This window comes from Pipistrellus kuhlii, unplaced genomic scaffold, assembly GCF_014108245.1.
Source record: "Pipistrellus kuhlii isolate mPipKuh1 unplaced genomic scaffold, mPipKuh1.p scaffold_m20_p_1, whole genome shotgun sequence".
In the NCBI taxonomy this organism is placed as follows: Eukaryota; Metazoa; Chordata; class Mammalia; order Chiroptera; family Vespertilionidae; genus Pipistrellus; species Pipistrellus kuhlii.
Genome location: NW_023425404.1, coordinates 8,541,708 through 8,563,531, shown reverse-complemented (window position 1 = coordinate 8,563,531; position 21,824 = coordinate 8,541,708). Strand labels below are relative to the sequence as shown.

Genomic DNA, 21,824 nt, shown 5'->3' with positions numbered 1-21,824 from the left:
TCAAGCACAAGAGAAAATTATGCAATCAAAATATGTATAAACACAAGATGAATGAGGCAGCTGCCAGTGTAACACCACATACATTTTTATAGCAAACTTTTTTATAAGTAGAAAAAGTACATGCTAGAATGGTGATAAAGAGTATTGTATGGTAAATACATTACCTGATAAGATAGTTGTTTATTATCATTATTAAGTATGTCATGTACATCATTGTATGTGCTATGCCTTTATGTGACTGGCAGAGTAGTAAGTTTGTTTATACTAGCATCACTTGTTTATACCAGCATCACCACAGTCATGTGAGTAATGCATTATGCTATGATGTTACCATGGCTACAATATCACTAGGCAATAGTTTTCAGCTCCATTATAATTTTATGGGATCATTGTTGTATATGCAGTCTGTTGTTAACCAAAATGCCATTATGTGTGCATGTCTATACTAGCTACTGAATCATTAGGTGGTGAATTATTTGCAGTGCATAACTAAGGTTTGTTTGTTGTGTCTTTATAAGGATTGGGGTGAAAAAAGACTTGACTTCTTATAGTATATACCAGGACCCATTTTTTCCCCCGAATGAAGAAAACCAAGAGTTTTATCCTTTAACTTGAGTTACGCATGATCTTGTATTTTTTTCATATATGGTGGGCCATCTGAGAAGCTGGATGACAACATGGGATTCACAGTATATAACTTGGGCTGGAGTAACCAGCTCCCCAATGAGGCCACATCAACTATATGGTGTACTGAGTATTTTGTTTTCTGAAAATGACTTAAGAAAACAATATTGTGTGTGTGTGTGTGTGTGTGTGTGTGTGTGTGTGTGTGTGTATGTTGGGGGAAAGGGGAGCTAGACCTAAAATATATATTAAAGGTGCTATGACAAAACATGATATTTTTTCTTGTTGGTATCTCACTTATGATTTTCACAGGTACAATGCTGGGAGATCACACCCGCTTGGAATTCCACAATATTGAAACTGGTATCATGACTGAGAAACGTTACATCTCCGTTGTCCCCTCCAGTTTCATCGGCCACTTGCAGAGCCTCATGTTTAATGGCCTGCTCTACATTGACTTATGCAAAAATGGTGACATTGACTACTGTGAACTGAAGGCTCGTTTTGGACTGAGGAATATTATCGCTGACCCTGTCACCTTCAAGACCAAGAGCAGCTACCTGAGCCTGGCCACCCTGCAGGCCTACACTTCCATGCACCTCTTCTTCCAGTTCAAGACCACCTCAGCCGATGGCTTCATTCTCTTCAATAGTGGGGATGGCAATGACTTCATTGCTGTTGAGCTAGTCAAGGGGTAAGTAGAAGGGATCATATAGCTTATAATAATATCTCAAACATAAAGTAGAGACATGAGAAAAAGTGTCCTGATACATATTCTCATCCTCATTGATTAAAATACTTATGTGATGATTAGGGCTAGAAGGGAGAGAAAACATTTATTTGAAGTCTTCTACTAACTCAATACTATCAGATTTTTTTTAATATGAAAATGTAGCCTTTAAACCTATGGAAAAAACCTCATATTTGCAAAAGAAGAATAGGGGGTACATTTATAGGAATAAATGAAATATATATTAGTATATTTTCAGTGATATATATATATATATATATATATATATATATATATACTAGTATATTCTCATTATATCATGAGAACATAAATGTAAATTTTAAAAAATCTCTTCTATCTACAAGACATTTTACTACCATTTGATGGAAAATAGGCAAAACAAAAGCAAAGTAAGAACAAAAACCCCAAAACAGACCCATGATTGACTGTGAATTTAAATGTTGTTCCCTAGTATTTTGGAGTATACCACCTGCAATACTTCCTGGCTCTGATTTTTCCTAGGTAGTGTTAAAGAAGTAGATTCTGTGAGTATCAAACAATAGCAAAGTCTTGTATAATAGGATCTGACTCCTAAATTATTAGGATATAAGAAGCTTTCATTATTCCTCTGTGATGCCAGTATAACGTGGGTGATTCGAAGGCTCATATGTCACTATGCACATATTGCCATTAAATGATTTCAGGAAATCTCAAGTCATCGGGGGATTGTTTCCTTCCTAGGTACATCCACTACGTGTTTGACCTGGGGAATGGCCCCAATGTGATCAAGGGCAACAGTGACCGCCCCCTGAATGACAACCAATGGCACAATGTTGTCATCACCCGGGACAACAGTAACACTCACAGCCTGAAAGTGGACACGAAAGTGGTCACTCAGGTTATCAATGGTGCCAAAAACCTGGATTTGAAAGGTAAACCTTATAGAGAAATTCATCCTTGTTAGAGCATTTATTACCATTGAAAGGCTGTTTCCAGAGACACACTACAGCTTATGAGGACTCTGTACTTTTTATTCATTATGCATATTCTTTTTCAGTGACATTGAGTTATACTATAAGGTAATATATTCAGTGTTTACTTAGACCACTCCTCAAGGAATGGCTCATTTTCTCAGGGCAACTTGCAGGCTAAGTGATGAGGAGATAAATGGCAAAATGAGAAGAGACACTTAACACAGATGAGAAAATCCAGGTTTTGGAACTTCACTTGAATGATTTTGTCTGGGAGGACTTTGGTAAATTTTTTTTAGACAGCTTCTGTATACTTTTTTTTTAAGATGAGGATAGTAATTGTTGCTAAATTTATGGGCCATTAAGAAGTTTGATGGAATAATGTCTGTAAAACCATCAGCATCACATTGGTAATAAGGATGTGAAAAGCATTCACTATATGGTATGGTTGAAATGTTAAGCTTTATTATAAAACTAGAGGCCCAGTGCACAAAATTCGTGCATGTGGTTGAGGGAGTACCTCAGTTTGGCCTGTACCCTCTCAAAATCTGGGACCCCTTGGGCGGATCAAGCCTAAACTGGCAGTCAGACATTCTTCTCACAATCTGGGACCTCTGGCCCCTAATTGCTCACATGCCTGCCTGTTCACCCCTAAGCACTCGCTAGGCGGCAGCCAGCCAAGGTGAGGGGCTGTGGTCATTCTGGTCTCTGGTTGTTCTGGTCATTCCACCATTTTGGTTGCTAGGCTTTTATTATATAATATACAATAGTAACAGTACCTACCTCCTAGACTGTATGTGGTGATTAATGTGAGATGATATCTAAAAAAAAAATAATGACACATAAGAAATGTGTTTTCTCTTTGTACAATGTAGAAACTCTGATAATTATTTTGATTATGCTGTGTTTTCCCCCCAGTTCTATTATCATTATCTAAATAAATGGCCTATGGTACACTGGCTTTAGTTGACCAGGTTTCCAATCATTGACTCATTTGCTTTTACTACCTACTTTCCTTTTCAGGTGACCTGTACATGGCAGGTCTGGCCCAAGGCATGTATAGCAACCTCCCGAAGCTTGTGGCCTCCCGGGATGGCTTTCAGGGCTGTCTGGCATCAGTGGACCTGAATGGGCGTCTGCCAGACCTCATCAACGATGCCCTCCATCGCAGCGGACAGATCGAGCGTGGCTGTGAAGGTACAGCCTTCTTTCTTGTTAAGCAGTAGCCTTGTTGCAAGCACCGAGCCTCTTTGCTGCCTTGGCCAGTGCCTCCTTTTTCAGTTGGCCAGTCCTCTCTTAATCCCCATCCACTGTCCAACATTGCATCACCATCAACGTCCTCTGTCATTGCTTAGTATGTGAAGACATGTGCCACCTGCTTCAGGAATGTATGTTGGCCGATGTCTTACCAGTGTCACATACCTGCAGATTGAGGACTTTTTCTGGCATTGACATCAGGCTTCTCCTGACTCGTTCCTTTGCTTCAAGCATGGCTGAAAGGGCATTGGGGACTTTTATTTATACTTTACTACATGGGAAGGTAAAACCTACAGATGTTTTACATCCTATGGATGTCACCATTAATAAAATGCTTCCTATGTTGCTAATGGTGACTAAATTAGCAGGAGATAGGAAAATGATGTCAGAATGCCATAATGATGGAAGAAAACTAACATTTATTGAGTACTTACTAGATGTCAGGCTTTGTTAAGCAGAGCCTTGGTGTGGTGGAACAGCTTTGATATTGAAAGGATTTAGATTGAGGTCCAGATAGTGGTTCTTCTTAGCTGTGTGACCTTTAACAAGTTTCATAACCTTTCTTATCTACATCTTCCTCACCTATAAAATGAGGCAATAAACTCACCTTGGAAGTTAACATCCATAAATCAGAGATATATATACATAAAGTGTCTGGTATATACCTCATGAGTACTCAGTAAATGATAGGGTTATTATTTACAAGTAATATTTCATGTGATACATATAATAATATTGCATGCTCACCAGTGCAGCACAACAAACCATGCTCAGCCTGTTTCTGTAGGTGATCCACTGTCTCTTCATATACTCAACTGTACAGGTCTTTATGTGTCCAACAGTTCTTTGCTATGTGTAAAAACAATCTAGTTCTAGCCAGCAGAGGACAGCAGTGAATATTTTTAGCTTCTAGAAGCTCTGGATAGTCTGAAAAGGTGACTCTTACCTAACTGGACAGGCAAAGAGGATGTCTGACCTGTCACAAGAACCTATGTGTTCTTTTGTCTGGTTGAGCTTCATGGTCCTTTGTGCAATATATTGTGTTTTCTTGTATTCCTCATTAATTTGCCATAGCGATTTTTAACCTTTTTCATCACACAGAATACGTAAACTAATTACTAAAATTCTGTGGCATACCAAAACATGTTTTATACATTTTTTTGCCTATGTGACAAAAAGAATGGGTTTAATTTTGATTCATTCATACTAGATGGCTATTGTTGTGTTGGCTGTTGTCATTTTTCTGATTTGTCAATCTAATGGAAAAGAGGCCAGTGTCCTTGACTAAGTTTCACGTTTTAAAAAGTCTTGTGGCGCACTGGTTGAAAATCGCTGATTTACTACAACAAACCTGCTCATTCATCTCCTGTGTTCAACTTCATTTATTGCTCTAGTCTTAACCAGTTTTCAGCTGGGTTTGCTCGCCACCTTAAAGCACATTTTTATAAAAGCTTCCCATAAGCTCCCCAGGCTGATTTGTAGTCTGGAAGTTGTTTCTCCTTCCCTGAGAGTCAGTTGCCCATGAGGCATTGATAATAAAACTGACTGTTCCTGTAACCCACTGTAGTACCCTTAGCTAGGAATATCTCAAGTTCTGTGGGCCAAATATGGTATGTGCATAGATGAGGGTCAGAAAGTTGGGAATCACCATGTACCTAAAGTAGACACTTTGCTTTCTTTCCCTGGGAATGCACAATTTCAATTAACTCAAGAATTTTTGTCTTATTGCCTGCTTTTAGTGCTTTTGGATGTTAAAAGGCAATCCTTTGATAGATGCAGTATTTGGAAATTAAATTGGATGTATTAAATTGGAAGATTATGGAATGGTAGTCATTCCAATGATCCTGGATTAATTCATCATATCAAGTTAAATCATACAATAAAAGCACATATTGAAAAGCATAAAGCATGCTTCAAATGTTAAATATTTTTACCATGCTATCAGTTCCTACTTTTTGAAAGTTAACAGGAATCACCTATTTTAATTCTACAGCAATATGGCCCATAGAAATATAATTAGTAACATATGCAATTCTAAAAATTTTCTTATAGCTACATTTTTAAAAGGTAGAGAGTAACAGGTAAAATTCATTTTAATTTTTTATTTTATTTTACATAACTCAAAATATTATCATTTCAGCTTATATCAATACAAAATTATGAAGACATTTTGCTATTTTTTCATACTAAGCTTTGAAAATTAAGTGTGGATTTTATACTATAATAGTAACCCCCCTCAATTCAGACCACATGCCTTTGAAATGCTCAGTAGTCATGTGTCTGTGGCCACTATGTTGGAAGCACATTTCTATTAAATATAAAAATCAAAGTGTGAGGATGTAAAGATATAGTACTAGATTAAAAGGAAATCTAAATGAACTTTTATAAAAGGGGATTGAAACATATAGCATAAAGGGAAGAAAGGTCCCCCAGTTAAGAAAGTTTTAAGGAAAGCAACATGAGCATTAGTGAAAGGAACTTTCCCATTAGATTGGATAAAATGTTCCTATCCTTACCTACAGCTCTATGTGCACTTCGATGTGACTCATTCCATGAATTATGGTAGGTTCTGACCTTACTCTGAGTATGGGTGATTGTTCAGAGCTGAATATTGTGACTTGATGGCTTTACCATCTGAATCTGTGGCAAGTCCTTTGGGCCTAATAGCACTGCACTCTATTGCCATGGAGATAATTGCGATGGTTACCCATGGCACATTATGACTGTCTTGCTGGGTGGGATGAAGTGGAGGATGAGAGCTGAGGGAAGAAGGTCCTTGTTTATTGTACACAGATGACTTGGATAATTAGCCTAAGGGGCTGGGGAAAATGGCCAAAAAGTGGGTTAAGGCATAAATTGCTGTTATTGGAAATTTGCACCATTGTGAATAAACCTATCTAAGAGATTTCAGGAGCTCTTTAGGGTGCTGTAGAAGATGATAGGGAGGGGAATTAAGGGCACAGAACCTTGGAGAGAGTAAAAAAGAGTGTCATTGTCATTCTGAATCTCTCTATAGAGTATGAGGCCCTCAAGAAAGCTTTTGTGTATTGGACAGTATGGGAGACATCTGACTTATTTTTATGTATAGAATAAAAAACAGGTAGGGGATAAGGAGTCATCCCTAAAATTAAAGACCCAAATTTCTTCAACACATTTGAAGAAATGTGCTTTATTTTTACATATCTGGGATACACAGCCCAGGATATATTATATGTTCATTTCAAAGTCATTGGTAGTGGCACTTTAAGATGCTTAATTGGTAAATGTATTATTTTCTCTAACCCAAAAATAGTTCAAAATTATTTTTAAAACACATTAATTCATTGCTCACTGGCACTCAATTGTTTATACTAAGAAAACAACATCTGAAATTAGGTTTCAAATTTAAGTCTCTATTATATGTAGGTGTATAATTTAGATTAAGTGCAAGTTCTAGACAACTCTTAGCCAACATCTAAGAGTTGACTTGCATTTTGGGCTAAGGGTTTTATAATATCTTTTTCAAAACGAGGAACTAGATAATAATGTATCATTCAATACTCAGCTGGTAAATCTCTCTTCCCATCTGGGGCCAGCTTTGCTACAGAGGCATATACTAGTTAAGAATGCAATTCTACAATCACAGATGGGAAAACCCTGGGAGAAACACCATGCTTAATTTTGAGACTAGCATGAATAACGTGAAAGGGCATGGTTTGGTACCTTTTTGTCTACAGTGGTTTGCATTTGGCTATATTGCTATACATAAAACAAATCATCTTGATACAAATGCCAACTTTTAGGGCTACATTTCTTGGTGGCATTTTAAGTAGGTTGTGTGGAATGCACCCAGAAACTCTTCCATGCGTTAGTCCTACATCTTGCAGAATTATTTCTGGGGGTTCTGTGCACATGTGTGTTTCAATCTGACCATGTACTACCTTTACTCTTTGATGTTTATCCTGACCGATGAAGAATCATTTTTCTGGACCATATGCCTGGGGGTTGGCTGTCTGGATGGGGAAAGGCTCTTGTGACCTCTGCTTGTGCTTTGTCTAGTCCAGTGTCCCCCTGCTCCTGCTCTGCTAACATGGCTCTGACAAGGCCTGCTCCGCCTTGTTCTGTGCATCCCCTGTCTGTGCTGTCTCTGGAGAACCTGTAGAGCATTTCAATTGTCTGTTTGAGTGATGTTGGTTATGCCAATTGTATTCTCATTTCTGTAATGTTACCCTGGTTTACTCTATTTCTTACTAACCTCTGGTTATTGTTTTCACCTTTCCTGTTCTTTCGCTAACAAAGTTGCGTTGACCAAAGCTGACCTGCAAGGTAGAGAAGGTTCTTGTTCCCATTATCCCTTTGGACTGAAAGATGCCCTGTGTAACCTTTGGTATCTTCTCCTGGGAGGCCTTTAAGCTGTCACACCTCTTGGACAGCAGCAGTTGTGGGAGGGGGCTGAACTCTGTGTTCTTCCAAAAGAGTGGCAGAAAACCCAGATCAATGCATGAAAAATAGCAACAAAGGCAAGACCTCCAGGGGATGGGAATATGATTCTGTTTCAGGGGACCAAAGAGGTTTGACAGCATCCCATATTCTAGAAATGATGAAACGCCTCTCCAAGTAGTTGCTATGGAGTTGTCTCATTTGTTCACTATAGATAGAAGGTGGCACTTATAAAAAGGAAAAGGGGGGAAGGCCACTTGTTCTTAATATATTATTTTTGGGGGTTAGGGAGGTCATTTATCAGAGCAGAATGTTTGAATACTTGGGCCTTATGGAAGAGAATGTCATTTTCTCTGAACTAAATTTTAAGGAAATAATTTTAGGCATTTGGGAGATATTAATATCATTAAAGCATTCTAGAGATTTATATTTCCTATCAGGGATTTTGGTTGAGCACTTTAATTTCCTGTTTTGTAATCTAAAGGAAAAAGTATCCTTGGGGAGGAAGAGGATCTGTGGGTTTTATCCTGAACACCCTCTAAGTGCTTTCATATAAGATCTCAGTGAATTGACTGCAGAAATGCTCCTTCAAAGGGGCAGATTTCAAAGTCAGTAATGGTCCACCAGTCCTATCACATCAGGCTGCTTTGATGCAGAATAGCAAGCCAGGAGCAGACATTAGAGGTATTTTCTGGTTGTTAATCTTACAGGAGATTGGGCTTTAGATGGTTTCTATAGAGTTTGCAGTCAGAAAATATTGCTAGAAATTATGAAGACAAAGACAAAGGTAGCTTTAAAAAAATTACTTTTCCCCCAAAAGATCATTTACTTTGCTGTGACTTGTTATACTTCATTCAGGTGGCCAGTACAAGTGTCTATTTCTTGAGTGGACATCAACTAATAAGGCCTTTTGCTAGTCATCATGGTAACTTTATTTCCTTCATCTTGTTAGCAGAATTACATTTATGCCAATATGTAATAAAATTGATGAGAATAATGTGCTGGATTAGTACTTTGAAGTCAAATGTAGCTGTAGAATAGTTTTTATTTTTAAAGTATGCAGGACCCTTTCAGTTATACTGAAGGCTGTTATGTTTAGAATTCTTTCCAATGGTTAAAGTAGGTCTTCATATCACTATGGAAATGAAGGGGAAGGTAATGGAGGCAGGATTTGATCTACAGTAGGAGACAATCTAAGGTTGCCATAGCTTCTCATGAACATATTTATTAGATAAAACTAGACAACTATTGTATATCCCCTTGTAGTCTTTAAAATTCTCCATTGTAAAAACTATGTGCATTTTAAGTCCTCATAGGGACTTCATATGTAGAAAAATGATCTGAAATTTTCCATTTAAAGGGGGAAAAACATTTGTGGGAATCAATATGTAGAACTGTTTCATTTCTATGCCTACTGTACAATGTGCAGTTCTAGATTTGGGGGCATAATAGTTTGGAGTATCTTCATTTTCTCATTTGTAGAAGCAGCCTAGTCATTTGGATGGTTTTTATGTTATTACTCTATTGACCCAAACTAGCTTCCATTTTTGGAATGACTTGACTGTCTGTGGTAGGAGCTGTTATTCTTTATAATTATTTTGAGTCATCCTATTCGTACTCTTTCCTCATATTATGGCAAAAGAGCTATAGGATACAAATGTTATTTTCCTGATATTGGGGTATGGACTGATACTTATGCTGGTTTATTCAGTGACCTATGGGCACAGATATTATTAATTACCCTTAAGTGTTAGTGGTGGGTAAAAAACATCAGACGAAGAAAGAAATTAGACTAAAATGTACAGGCAAATTGTATTCAGAAGGAAATGGAAAGATGGAGTCTAGAAAATGGAATAATTATTCTGGATAAGTCAACAGATTGTATCTTCTTGTTATTGTGTTTTTGGGTTTCTTTTTTGAAAGTCATCAGTTTATTTTAACTTCTGCAGTGATTCTGTTGTTGAATTTAATAGGGCCTGGGCTATTCCCAGGGGTACTTAGCTAGGTACTAGATTTACAGATGGAACACCGTCTCTGACTTCAGATAAATCAGCAGTCGATCAGCCAGTAATGACACTGCAGAGTGTGAACTGCTCTGCCGGAATGGGTGTGGAATACACTGTGGAGTCTCTGTTGGACCTTGTGCACTGTTGGTGGTCAAACTGGGTGATCTGAAGATTTTTCTCAGGCATTGTTTGAGCTGAGACTGAAGGACAGCTTGTGTTAGGTGGATTGGAAGTAGAAGCACATTCAAGGGGTTGGCTGGTTGGAAATCTACAAGAAACTTAATTTGGCTAAAATAATGTGCATATAAGAATGTGATCAAAGATGAAACTGGAGGGGTAAAAGCAAGACAGATGATGACAGGCTTTTGTGTAAGGCATTTGACAAGGCAAGGTAAGGAGGACAAAGACTTGATTTGATTTTTACTTTATCAAGATCACTCCCAGCAAGGGGCAGAATAGATGAGCAGGACAGGGACCAGAAACAGAGCAGAGTTAGGAGGGAAGTAGTATATTTCAAGACAGAGGAAAGAGGCATGAGCCTAATGCCTGTGTCTTTAACTGGCTGGGAAGGTAAACATGTTTCCCTTTCAAGTCAAACCTCTGAAGAATGAGGAATAAAATGAGCTTTTTCTCCTGTTTCTTTTTCCGCCCACCCCACAGTGTTACTCTGTTTCATAGCAGATACATTTATACGGTATGACAAAAAGGCTTCAAGGAAAAAAGATTTCAAGGGAATGAAATATCTGCCTTCAGGCTAGGAGAGGGAGTAGGCACTCCCTTGAGGGAAGTGGGAAGTGTTTTATTGCTGAGAAGTATAGTCCCTTGAATCTCAGAGTCCCTTGAATAGAATGGCAATGTCTATGGACCTTTCAGAAGTAATTTTCTAATTCCTATTTATTTGCAAGGTGTTATTCCTGGAGAGGAAAATATTCAATAAAAGTCTGTCCATATGAAAAAGGAAGTACACAACTAAAAATAAGTATTGTTTGACCTATTGAGATAGATGATTCATAAACTATAAGAAATAAAAGAATGGCTCTTATTGGGTTAGGTGATTAATCAGAATATCCTCTCCCTGCTTTCCATTATAATTTCCCTATCAAGTTTTATTTCTGGAATTGCATGACTTATTTTCTAGAAATGTATGTTGTCCCTCTTCCCAGATATTATGATAGCTAGGTAGTGGAGATGGGGGTTAGGGATTTATTGGTTCTGATCTAAATGTTGTGTATCTTAAATAAGTCAATAAATGTATTGGGTTTGGATGCTTTTGAAAACATGAAGATTCATTCAAGTCATTTTAGATAAGAGTTGGCCAAACATATCTGTAGGTAAAGATAATTTTAATTTTCCAACTTTCTTTACTGTTAAGTCTACAGTTCCCCACTTCATTTTCTCCAAAGCAAAGTACTGTATCATATTCTCCATTGCATTTTATGTAATAATAAAATGTAGCATGTGGCCTAATAGAAATTACTTCTTCAGAATGGTTTGCTTTATGGAAATGATAATTAAATGGAATGACCTCAGTGGTTCCTGTCTCTTATCCCTCAACATTGTATAACAGATTTCTCACAGGAGAACTTTGTAGTTATGACCTACTACCTTAATCTGTCTTGTTTCTAGACTATGGACTGCCTATACATCAAACTAAAATGGGTGGAGAGAGCTCTATTTTCCCTCCCAACAGTACCCTTAATTGAGGGTCTATTTAGGGTAGGCACATGCTAAATAAAGGCTTGGCTAATTGTATGTCCCTTACAACCACAACCTTGTATGGTAGATACTACCATCATTTTGTAGATGACTTTGTAAGCTTTTCATATGTTACCTTATTTAATACTCACATCATGTGAGATAGTAATAATTTATATATTTATTACATAGATGAGGAAACAGGTTCTGAGGATTTAGGGAGCTAGCCCAAGGTCACATTGCTATTATGTGCCAAAGCTGCATTGTAAGGCCTATTACCTTTCCCAGCTGTGCCATGTGATGACTCTGGATTTGCCTATTTCAAAATCAGAAACAGTGCACAGATGACCAGAAAGTGCCTGAGAGTGTCTTCCAAGCTGACCTTATTGTAGAAGTTTCACATCAATGCTATTTCACTACAAGTTCTAGATGATATTTGCACAATTTTATTAAAGCAAAATATTTTAAATTAAATGTCTTTTTGTTGAGGTTGGCATTTGAAACCCATTTTCTCTCTTTCATAAATATATGCCTTTTTACCTCAACACCCTGCTACATCAGTGCTGAAAAAAGAAGGAAATGCAGAAAAGTAGGCCTCAGTTTACATATTCTAAAGCAACATTGAATTCTAAGGGCCTGTTCATGGTTTTAAAAGGAAGGAATGATCTAATCATTTGACTTTCGTGAAGGACCCAGACAACTTCTGAATATAGGGTGGTTTGAACAAGATTGCCTTATGATGCCAGCCATTCTCTCACTTTTACAAATACCCTGTCAGGGGCAGACATCAACTCCAACCCCTCCATGGCCATGGTGGCATCATGTGTGGGTAAATAGCTTCACTCACAAAGTGTAGCTATACTGTGCAATTCATTGGCCATCACAGGCAGTGCTGGCACCATCAGAGGAATTTTCAGATATTTTGCAAGCTTGTTGAGGTCAAATAACATGAATTCACTTGGAATTGGCTATGGTGGGAGTATTTTACACTACAGAAATCAAGGTACAGAAATATTACAGATCAGGCTTTGTTGTTATTTCTTTTTTCTGGGAGCGAGTTTTGGTTATTTGGTATTCACCAGCACAGGACCCATCAAAAAACCATTGGAGATAAAGACCTCATAAGGGCCTCATGATTTCAACCAGTTTCTATGCACACCTTGACTTACTTATTCCTAATGCCTGACGAGAGAGCTGATGTGAGAATAGGGATTTTATTAAAATGCCTCATGTATTAAATTGTGTCAGTCTTTTTCACTCATCATCCTAACCAAGTGACTTTTCTGACCCCTCTTTTGAAAAGAGGAACTGTAAGCATCTGAGCATGTTTGACCAGAGCAGTGTCAATGCCAATGGAGCATTTGCCAGGCATAGGTCCTTGCCTTTGGGATAGAAAGGGAAGATCTTGGGAACACAGCTGCACTTTGCTTTTCTGCCAATGAAATTACATAACATTTAGGACCATGTTCTTCAGCTTTGTTTAATCTTCTTTAAAATGGGAAATAGAACATTCACTTCTCAGTTGTCTCTCTCTATATGAAGAAAGACACTTGACACATTTAAGGATAATTGCTTTCTTATTTTAAAATTCAATGGAAGTAAATTGGGTTTTGTCAATTAAAAAGGAATGGATATTATATTATATGTAAATTACTCTCTTTAGAAAAGCCAAGAGAATTCACCACTGTAAATGTAGAAATACTTTTAAGAACTACTGTAGTAGTTTTGCAGAAGGAACCAAGACACGTAGGTAAATAAGTAGGTGATTTCTAATGTCATATATACCATCACTGAGGCTTCAACACTTTTAATTCTTATATTTTAACAGTAGAGAGTACTGATTACTCAGGAAGCTGGTAGGGGCCTTTCACAGGTACACATACACACAGATACACAAATACATATATCTATCCAATATATGTATTCATCTTCCTTCTTCTTTCTTTTCCCTTCTTTCCATCCAATTGCTGCTCATTCATTCTCTCTCTAGGAAAAAGTATATATTTTAAAAAGTAAAAGTGGAAATGTATATGCACTTATTAGGAGTGAGAAATAAAATTGAAGGTAGAAGATGAGAACTCTATAGACAATCTATGGCATCTCCACAAGGCTCCTTCTCATGGCAGCTGTGTTTTGTATGGGGCAGGCAAACCCTTTGGTTGGCATAAAGTTCTACTATGATAATGCTTCACATTCAGGTTTCACTCATATATTCTAATCTCTTTGACAAACAACTGGTGGTTTGAGATTAAAGATGATGGATCTTGTTAAGTGAACCCCACCTGGTGCCTACTACTGGTCTACCAGCCTTGGACCTTTAGGATAAATGGACATTGGGAATCAGAACAGGTGTGTCACTCCTAGGCTTCCTACTCACCAAGCCTACCTCCTCAATATGGCCAAGACCAGCTGGTGCTGGCTTAGCAATATTTATCAATGTTAAAGAGGGATGTTTGGGGCCTAGGTTTGCTTAAGTCTTACATTGCACTAACAGAAGGAAAATACACTCCAATACCAATGTCCTGTGCTTCCGGCAATACTTCTATCTCAAGGATTTGAAAGCAATAAAAGATACTCTTGTCAACTTGTGATTTTCCTAGACCATGAAGAGGAGTTGACTAAATCAGTTTGCATGAACTGCAGAGGAGGATTTCAGCAGTAACAAGCATGAAATGACTGTCTGGGACAGTTCTTAAAGACCAAACAATCGTACATTCAAGCAGAATGATGGGAAAGTCATGGCAGCCCTCAGAGTTATCATCTGAAAAAAATAAATAGAGAAAAGACGCAATGTGATCCTTCCCAGTGAACTAAAAACAGAATTGAGAGTTAGAAACCAAAGTACTAACATCAGTGACAACTTATATCATCTTTTCATGCATACTTCTGTCACCTTGTCACTTTTTCTACTATCCAAAGAAAAGTCACCATTTTTTTCTCTCAAAAGGATATGTGAATACTTTAGTATTCATATATCAAATATAAAAGTTGTGTACACTATCCCCATATAGAGTTTTCCTAAACCTTGGTGCAGTTTTAAGTTATTATTAATAATAATAATGAAACTTTCTGAATATGTAATTCCCAAAGTTTATGTTATCTTAGAATATCTGCAATTTTAGGTTGATATGGAAGAATATTTTAGATGAATTTATTAAGCCCTTAAGAATGTCTGTTATGTGTATAAGCACACACAATACATATTTTTGTTCATAAAATGGGTCAATATTAGACTCTCTCTTTTATTTTTACTTGAATTTTGAATTGAAATGGCATTTCTAATTTTTTATTATTAAAAAAACAAAAACAAAAAAACAGTGAAATAAGCCAGTGAAAAAAAGACAAGTATCACATGATCTCACTCATTTGTGGAATCTAATGAATAAAATAAACTGTTGAATAAAATAGATCCAAAGATATAGAAGTATGGAACAGACTGAGGAATCTCAAAGAGAAGGTGAGGATTGATGGGAGGATGGGAAGAGATCAACCACAGACAGAACTTATGTGCATATATGCATAACCCATGGACACAAACAATAGGGTGGTTGAGGCCTGAGATGGCAGTAGGGGCAGGCTATAAGGGGTCAGTAGGAGAAAAAGGGCACATATGTAGTGCCTTCAACAATAAACATTTTTTTAATAGCACATACATTGTTACATTAAAATATTTATCTGGCTGTAGGTTAGAAATACTTTATTTAAGTTCATCAGGCTCTGCACACACACTTCTGGCTTACACACCTCCATCAATTTTAGGTGGGTTAGCCATGGAGGTAGCAAGCTTGGATTTGAAATCTCACTCTGCTACTTGCATATGGGGTCTTGCAAATAATCACCTAACTTTTCCATGACTCAGTTTACTTTTATGAAGTCCTTCATACTCAATCATCTATAAAAATTATTTTATTCTTGAAATTCTAGATATCTTTCATGAGAATATCATTCTTGTTTTTCTGATTAATAATTTTAACTATGGTTGCTTCATCATGTGTTTATGAAGATTAATTGAATTAATATTTGAAATGCACTTAATATAGTATTTGACACAGCTATGTAAGTGCCTTTTTCTTTTGTTATGATTATGTTCTCACTCTTATTTGTACAAAATTATCGTGTATCTATGGATGTGCAGTTAAACAAAATAAATTCCCCCAAGGGCATTTTGGTTTGTTTCTCTGATTTGTTTCTTGCTCTCCTTTTTATTTTATTTTATTTTTTTTAGGTACTCTATCTATGAAAAATAGATTCATTGAGATGAAATATAGTCTTTTCTGGAAAGGATGTATTTATAATAAATGGTTTGAAGGGAGAGTAGAAACTTATATTATTATCTTGAAAGTGTTTAGAGTTTAGCCCATTCTCTCTTCCATTCAACACAGTTACTGCATAATGTCCATGGGCATTAAAGACACAAAAGAGTCCCTGTCTATCATCTGGTGAGATTGAATGAGTCCAATAGTTAAATCAGGGGAGGAAATGTAGTTAATTAAATCACTCCCAAAAGAAAAGCTTTGTCCCAAATAGAAAATCATACAAGCTGATATTGGTAAATGCTGTGGGTGAGTTGTTAATTAGGAAAACCACTTAGTTTTATGTCATAAAAGAATGACTTTATTTCTTTAATGTTTGGTACTTTTTTATGTGTTTAGAATTTTCTGAGCCCTTAGTTTATACCAAATATTTTATCAGTAATTACAGACATGAAGGTGAGCAAAAGATATCAGACTTCTGCTCTCAAAGGATTTATAATCTAGAATGAGGCAGATAATAAATGATTTATTAAGTATCTTATTTACAGGCCATGTAATTGTGAGTTAAAAAAAATAACAGGGAGTTAGAGTTGAGAGTAAATGAAATGTTGGTAGGGACTTTCTTAAATAGAATAATCTTAAGAAAGCCCATTTGGAGCTCCAACTTTAAGAATGAGAATGAATGAGTCATTTGAAGATCTCAGGGAGGAACTTTCAGGAAGTGGGTGGAGCAAGAGAAACAAACCTTGAAGGTAGGGATGGGCCTAAAGTATGAGAGCAGATGTCCAGCTATGGAGCAGAGCTCAGAACACCGATTGGGCCTGCCTGGCATGGCTCAGTGGTTGAGCACCGACCTATGAACCAAAAGGTCATGGTTAGATTCCCAGTCAAGGCACATGCTTGGGTTGCAAGCTTGATCCCCAGTGTGGGGTATGCAGGAGGCAGCCAATCAAAGATCCTCATTCATCATTGATGTTTCTATCTCTCTCTCCCTCTCCCTTCCTATGTGAAATCAATAAAAATATATTTTAAAATAATAATAACTAGTTGTCAAGTCACAGGTGATTTCTGAGCCCAGCTTTCACTTGGTAGGTCTGCATTTCTTCAAAGCTGCCAGGTGATGCAGGTGATGCTGATTTGGGGCCAAAACTGTGAACACTGCTGTGTGAGAGGGATTAGAAGGAGGAAGGGATGCTGGAACACTGTGAGCTGGGGGTGAGTAAAAGGAAATTTTAGGTCGGAGAAGGAAGCTAATGCCTAATTTCTCAGCCTGAAAGGAGGTACCAGTGTAGACTAAGTTTGACGAGGTCATTGCAGGTCATCCTGGTCCTCACTGATGTGCTTTATCTTAGATGTGTACAATGTACTCAGTGTTCAGGGATTATCAGATTCTACATGGCACTCCCCTTTTAATGCATGTGAAATAAATCCCATGGAACTTTAAAATTACCTACAGCTCCCTCTGTGTTTGAGTCCCCTGAGCAACCTTTGACAAATGGAACAGATTGCTCACTTTGCAGAGCACAGACGTTCTCCCACGCTTGTGTTTGGAAGTATGAGACACAGGCAAATCAGGCGACTGCAATTCAGATCAGCTCAACATTTACAGAAACACTTGCTCTGCAGCTGGCAGAGCTATTTAGTGCAGCAAGGACACAGTGAAAGCATATTCTGTGATTTCTAACAGCAAGCAGCATTCCGTCTTTTGGAGATAAATAGCAACAACCCACATGAAACAATTAGAGGATTATATAAGCAGAGGACAGTGCAATGTGTAATAAAGTGTTAAATGGAACATTATCATATGTGGACGTTAATGAGGTAGATAATAAGTGTTACGAAGAGGGAGACTTGTTTAAAGTTCCTGGAGAATATTTCATAGGGAGGAAGAATTTGAACTGGTCCTTGGAAACCAGTTAAAATGTGGCTGGAAGGGAGGAAAATACATGGGAAAGCCTTTGTCTTCAGATTCAATCAACATGCAAAGAATTCTTGTGTTTTCCCAGTTTTAGCTATTCTGCTGCCTTTCAAGGGAACGCCTTCTGAGTGTTTCTGATTCTGAGTTCAACTGAATTACTAGCCCATTGTCTAGGGAGAGCTGTTTGGTCAGGGAGCCCCGTGGACTTATCAGAAGCCTTTATCCTTTGAAGGGAGCTGTCCTGATTTGCCATTGTTAATGAGACTTGTACTACACAAAGCGCAAGTTTAAGACCCACTGAGAACATGACCATGTACCTCCTTTCATCTCCACATGGGGGAAGCACATGGCATACAGCCCTGCAGAAACCCAGTAGCTGGGCTGCTCCCCCAGCGTTAGTAATTGTCTTGAACTTTCTTATGTCACATCTTAACAGCTTTGTAATGGGAGTGATGGACTGTACTGCTTCCACCCTTCATGAATAAATATAAAACATCTTGCCACCAGGAAGACAGACCCTTTATAGTCATGCATTTCTTTTGCACATGCATTCTTAAGACCCTGCATACTTACATTTTAAAATACTGTGCCTGTATGAGGCTTAGGTTGGAATTTGTGAAATGTGCACTTATTGCAATGTATATATATTTTACTCTATACGTGGGTGTTTTCTTTTTTTGGGGGGAGGCGTTTTTGTTTGTTTGTTTGTTTGTTGTTTTTAAATCAGATCCTAGCTCATACATTGGATCCCTCAAAGGGATAACCCCTTTTGCTGAGTCTTTCTGGGAAATTCGTGATTTTCCTGAATATTAAGATATATCCTATTAGTTAAGGTAATTTGAAAGGTGTAGGTTCAACTTTAATCTCAAGGTTAAGGCAAAATAGAGAAATGATAGAGAATTATTAAAGAGAGGTCCTGGCTGACCTAAAAAGAGAGTTTAATGGCAATCTGAAAGACAGAAATTGTCAAGCATTTTCACTTGCCCATTCATATCCAGAAAATATTTTGAGAATGCTTCTCGAAAGATATGCTTATGTATAGTTATGTTATCATTATAGTTATGTTACTTGCATATGAAAGACACTCAGAAATAGAAATAATCACGAATATAAATTTTTAAATGAGCATCATTTCTGAGATTTTATTCCCAAACTTCAAACAATTTTTTTGTATCCTCTGGTGTATTGGCACCCCAATTGAGTACACCCGTGTAAATCTATAGCAACAGGCAGAATGGTGCTGTGCACTGGTTCTTAAATGTTAGTCTGCATCACAATTTCCTAGAAACTTGTGAAAACACAGCTTTCTGCCTTCCCCCAAAGCCTCAAATTCAGTAGGTCTGGGGTCAAACCCAAGAATTTACATTTCTAACTTCCCAGGTGATGCTGATCTAAGGACTGTACTTTAAAACCACTGAGGTAGTTGAGAGCTTGGGTCTCAGATTAGTCTACTAAAGATGGGCATGAGGATTATTTAATTAGCAAATGTGTGACCTTGGGTAAATTATTTCACCTCTCTGAACTTGGGTTTTATACTTGAAATGGTGGCCATCATATGTACTTACCTTTTAGAGCTATTGGAGAGCTTAATGAGATCACTGAGATAAAGTGCTTAGGACTCAGAGCTTGTTACCTACAAGGAACCAATCAATACATGCTGGCTGCTATTTTCTCCTCCTCTGAATTATCATCAAACATCTTTTTAATATTACAAAGTAGACTTTAGGGACATCTGTGCCTTAATTCATAAGAATCATGGGCATGTGATTTTCTTCTTTAGCATTATCCATGAGAGAGACAAGGCCCAAGTGAGATCTCTTTCTAGTTGAATGGTAGAGATGAGGTTCTTTCACAAGGTCTGCCTAAAAGAGAACAGTGTGTTCAGCCCTCTCCCCTCTGTGTGTAACTGTTGGTAGTGTGTGGCTAAGTGTGTATTTCTGTCGTCTTTTGTACATACTAAATTCTTTTTGCATGATACAGAGTCGACTTTTTTGGTGGTTGTGTCTTTGAATGTTTAGGGGCATGAGGATAGTACATTCAAGTTATTGCTTTGAATTTGACAAATTTTAACACTTTCCTATCTACTTTTTCTTCTATTCCTTTTTTTTTTTTTAATGCATTACTAGGACCAAGTACAACCTGCCAGGAAGATTCATGTGCCAACCAGGGAGTCTGCATGCAGCAATGGGAAGGCTTCACCTGTGACTGTTCCATGACCTCATATTCTGGAAACCAGTGCAATGATCGTGAGTACAATCTTTTTATTATTGGATTTTTTCCCCCCAAACAGTTCAGAGGTTTGAAGTAACATTATGTAAAAGGGTGGCTCTTCTTAAAGGTTCATTAGCAATTTTCTCCTCCAGAACCTGGGAAAATAAAGAACCAATATTCTAGTTGGTCCGAAGGTTGTGGGTTATTGTTAAGCTGATTAACAATATTCTTTTGTGATTTCCTGGAGGTGATACTAGCACTGCTGGTGGCCATATTTCAGTGGCATGGGAATCTGTAACCTGGGTCTCCACTTCCTTCTCATGTTATTGCCCTAACATGGCCCCTCAAAGGTGAACAAACACTTGTAATTTCTGACTACTTATTGGAAAGAGATGTATTAAAAAGCCCTGAGTTTGTATGTCCTGCTAAATTTCTGGTTTTCTAAATACAGCCTAAACTCAGGGCAGGAGTTTGTTTTATGATCTGAACTCAGTCTATTGGACCCGTGGTTTCATAAACAAGATGCATCTTTAATCTCAAGGTTAAAACAGCAAAGCCATGGTATAGTTTGCCCATGTGTTTTTTAGGTGTTAATTATAGCACCATCCCTATCATGACTGTTTGGTTTTCCTTAATTTCTTCTTGCTCAACTTTTTTTCATGTATGTAGCTGTCTCTTGTTCTTTTATTTTATATTTTTACTTTTCTCATAGTTTTTGGTCTTCATATGGTGTATCAGTCTCTTAAGATACATGAAAGAGAAACAAGTAAGGATTCTAACAATGCAGAGAAAAAAAAATCTCTTGATACTCATTGATTCAAATGTAAGCATGAGCCTCTATATCTATAGCACCCTCTCTACAGGTTTCAGCATCAGATTGCTCTTTCCAATTATTTGGTCATATTGAAAGTCCAGTTTCCATATTTATGATTTGGAAATATGCTTCTGCTCTGAGACAGGCAGCTATGGACCTATAAGAGAACCTTGGAAATTGTATTTTATGCTCTTTCTTTCCTCTTCAATTTGTCTGCATAGAACTCAATAGAAATCCACTTCCCCCTAAAAGGTGGCCTAATGTTTTCTTTATCCTCACAACTTTATTTCACATCACACATACACACCACTCCCAGTGGAAAACAGACTGCACACAGCACAGGCAGAAAGGTAAGTTGCTCTAACTGCAGTGAACATGCACAATCTTCAGAAGGTATGTAAGTATTTTACTCTCATTGATAAGTTCCTATTTGTCCATGAGGCAAGTAATTGTTTTCTGCTAAAACTGAGTGGAAATTTTTCCAGCTTTCTCTGATGTTTCTGATTTTATGTCTCAGTCCAGAATGAGGACTGTCACATTATCCAATTTGAACAACTTGTCGATATGTAATGAAGTTCTAGGATGAGGATTGGGCAAAACCAGCTTTTGTTTGTGACAGTAGCTTCTCATCCTTCAAAAATGTTTCTAGGATATCCGGAGTTAATATAATATATTTTAGATTTTTATTCTATTAACTACAGGCCCAGTACTTGAATTCATGCATCAGTGGGGTCCCTTGGGCTGGCCTGCAGGATCAGGCTGAATTGCAAGAGGACACTAGGGACCGTGCTGGTGCATGATTGGGCGGGGAGAGTTGCGAGAATTGGATAGAGAGGGAGAAACTACAGCAGGGCCAGGAAAAGTCCTGACCTTCTCAGTCCTCATCAGCACCCCAGCAGCAAGCTAACCTACAGGTTGGAGCATCC

General features: G+C 37.6%; 1 protein-coding gene across 16 annotated transcripts in view; it reads left to right on the top strand.

Moving 5' to 3' along the window:
• Positions 1 to 21,824, top strand: part of NRXN3 (neurexin 3) — a 1,462,974-nt gene that overhangs the window by 667,441 nt on the left and 773,709 nt on the right. For 9 of the 16 annotated variants that reach the window (XR_006740652.1, XR_004986670.2, XR_006740651.1 and 6 more), the window contains 5 exons: positions 937 to 1,318; positions 2,096 to 2,286; positions 3,349 to 3,522; positions 7,861 to 7,887; positions 20,000 to 20,119. Coding sequence is in view for 12 of the 16 variants with exons in the window: in XM_045576345.1 (XP_045432301.1) it covers positions 937 to 1,318; positions 2,096 to 2,286; positions 3,349 to 3,522; positions 7,861 to 7,887; positions 20,000 to 20,119 (894 nt within the window). In the remaining 4 variants the exon portion in view is untranslated. The remainder of the gene's footprint in view (positions 1 to 936; positions 1,319 to 2,095; positions 2,287 to 3,348; positions 3,523 to 7,860; positions 7,888 to 19,999; positions 20,120 to 21,824) is intronic. The other 7 variants (XR_006740674.1, XM_036430072.2, XM_036430045.2 and 4 more) reach the window with 1 other exon arrangement.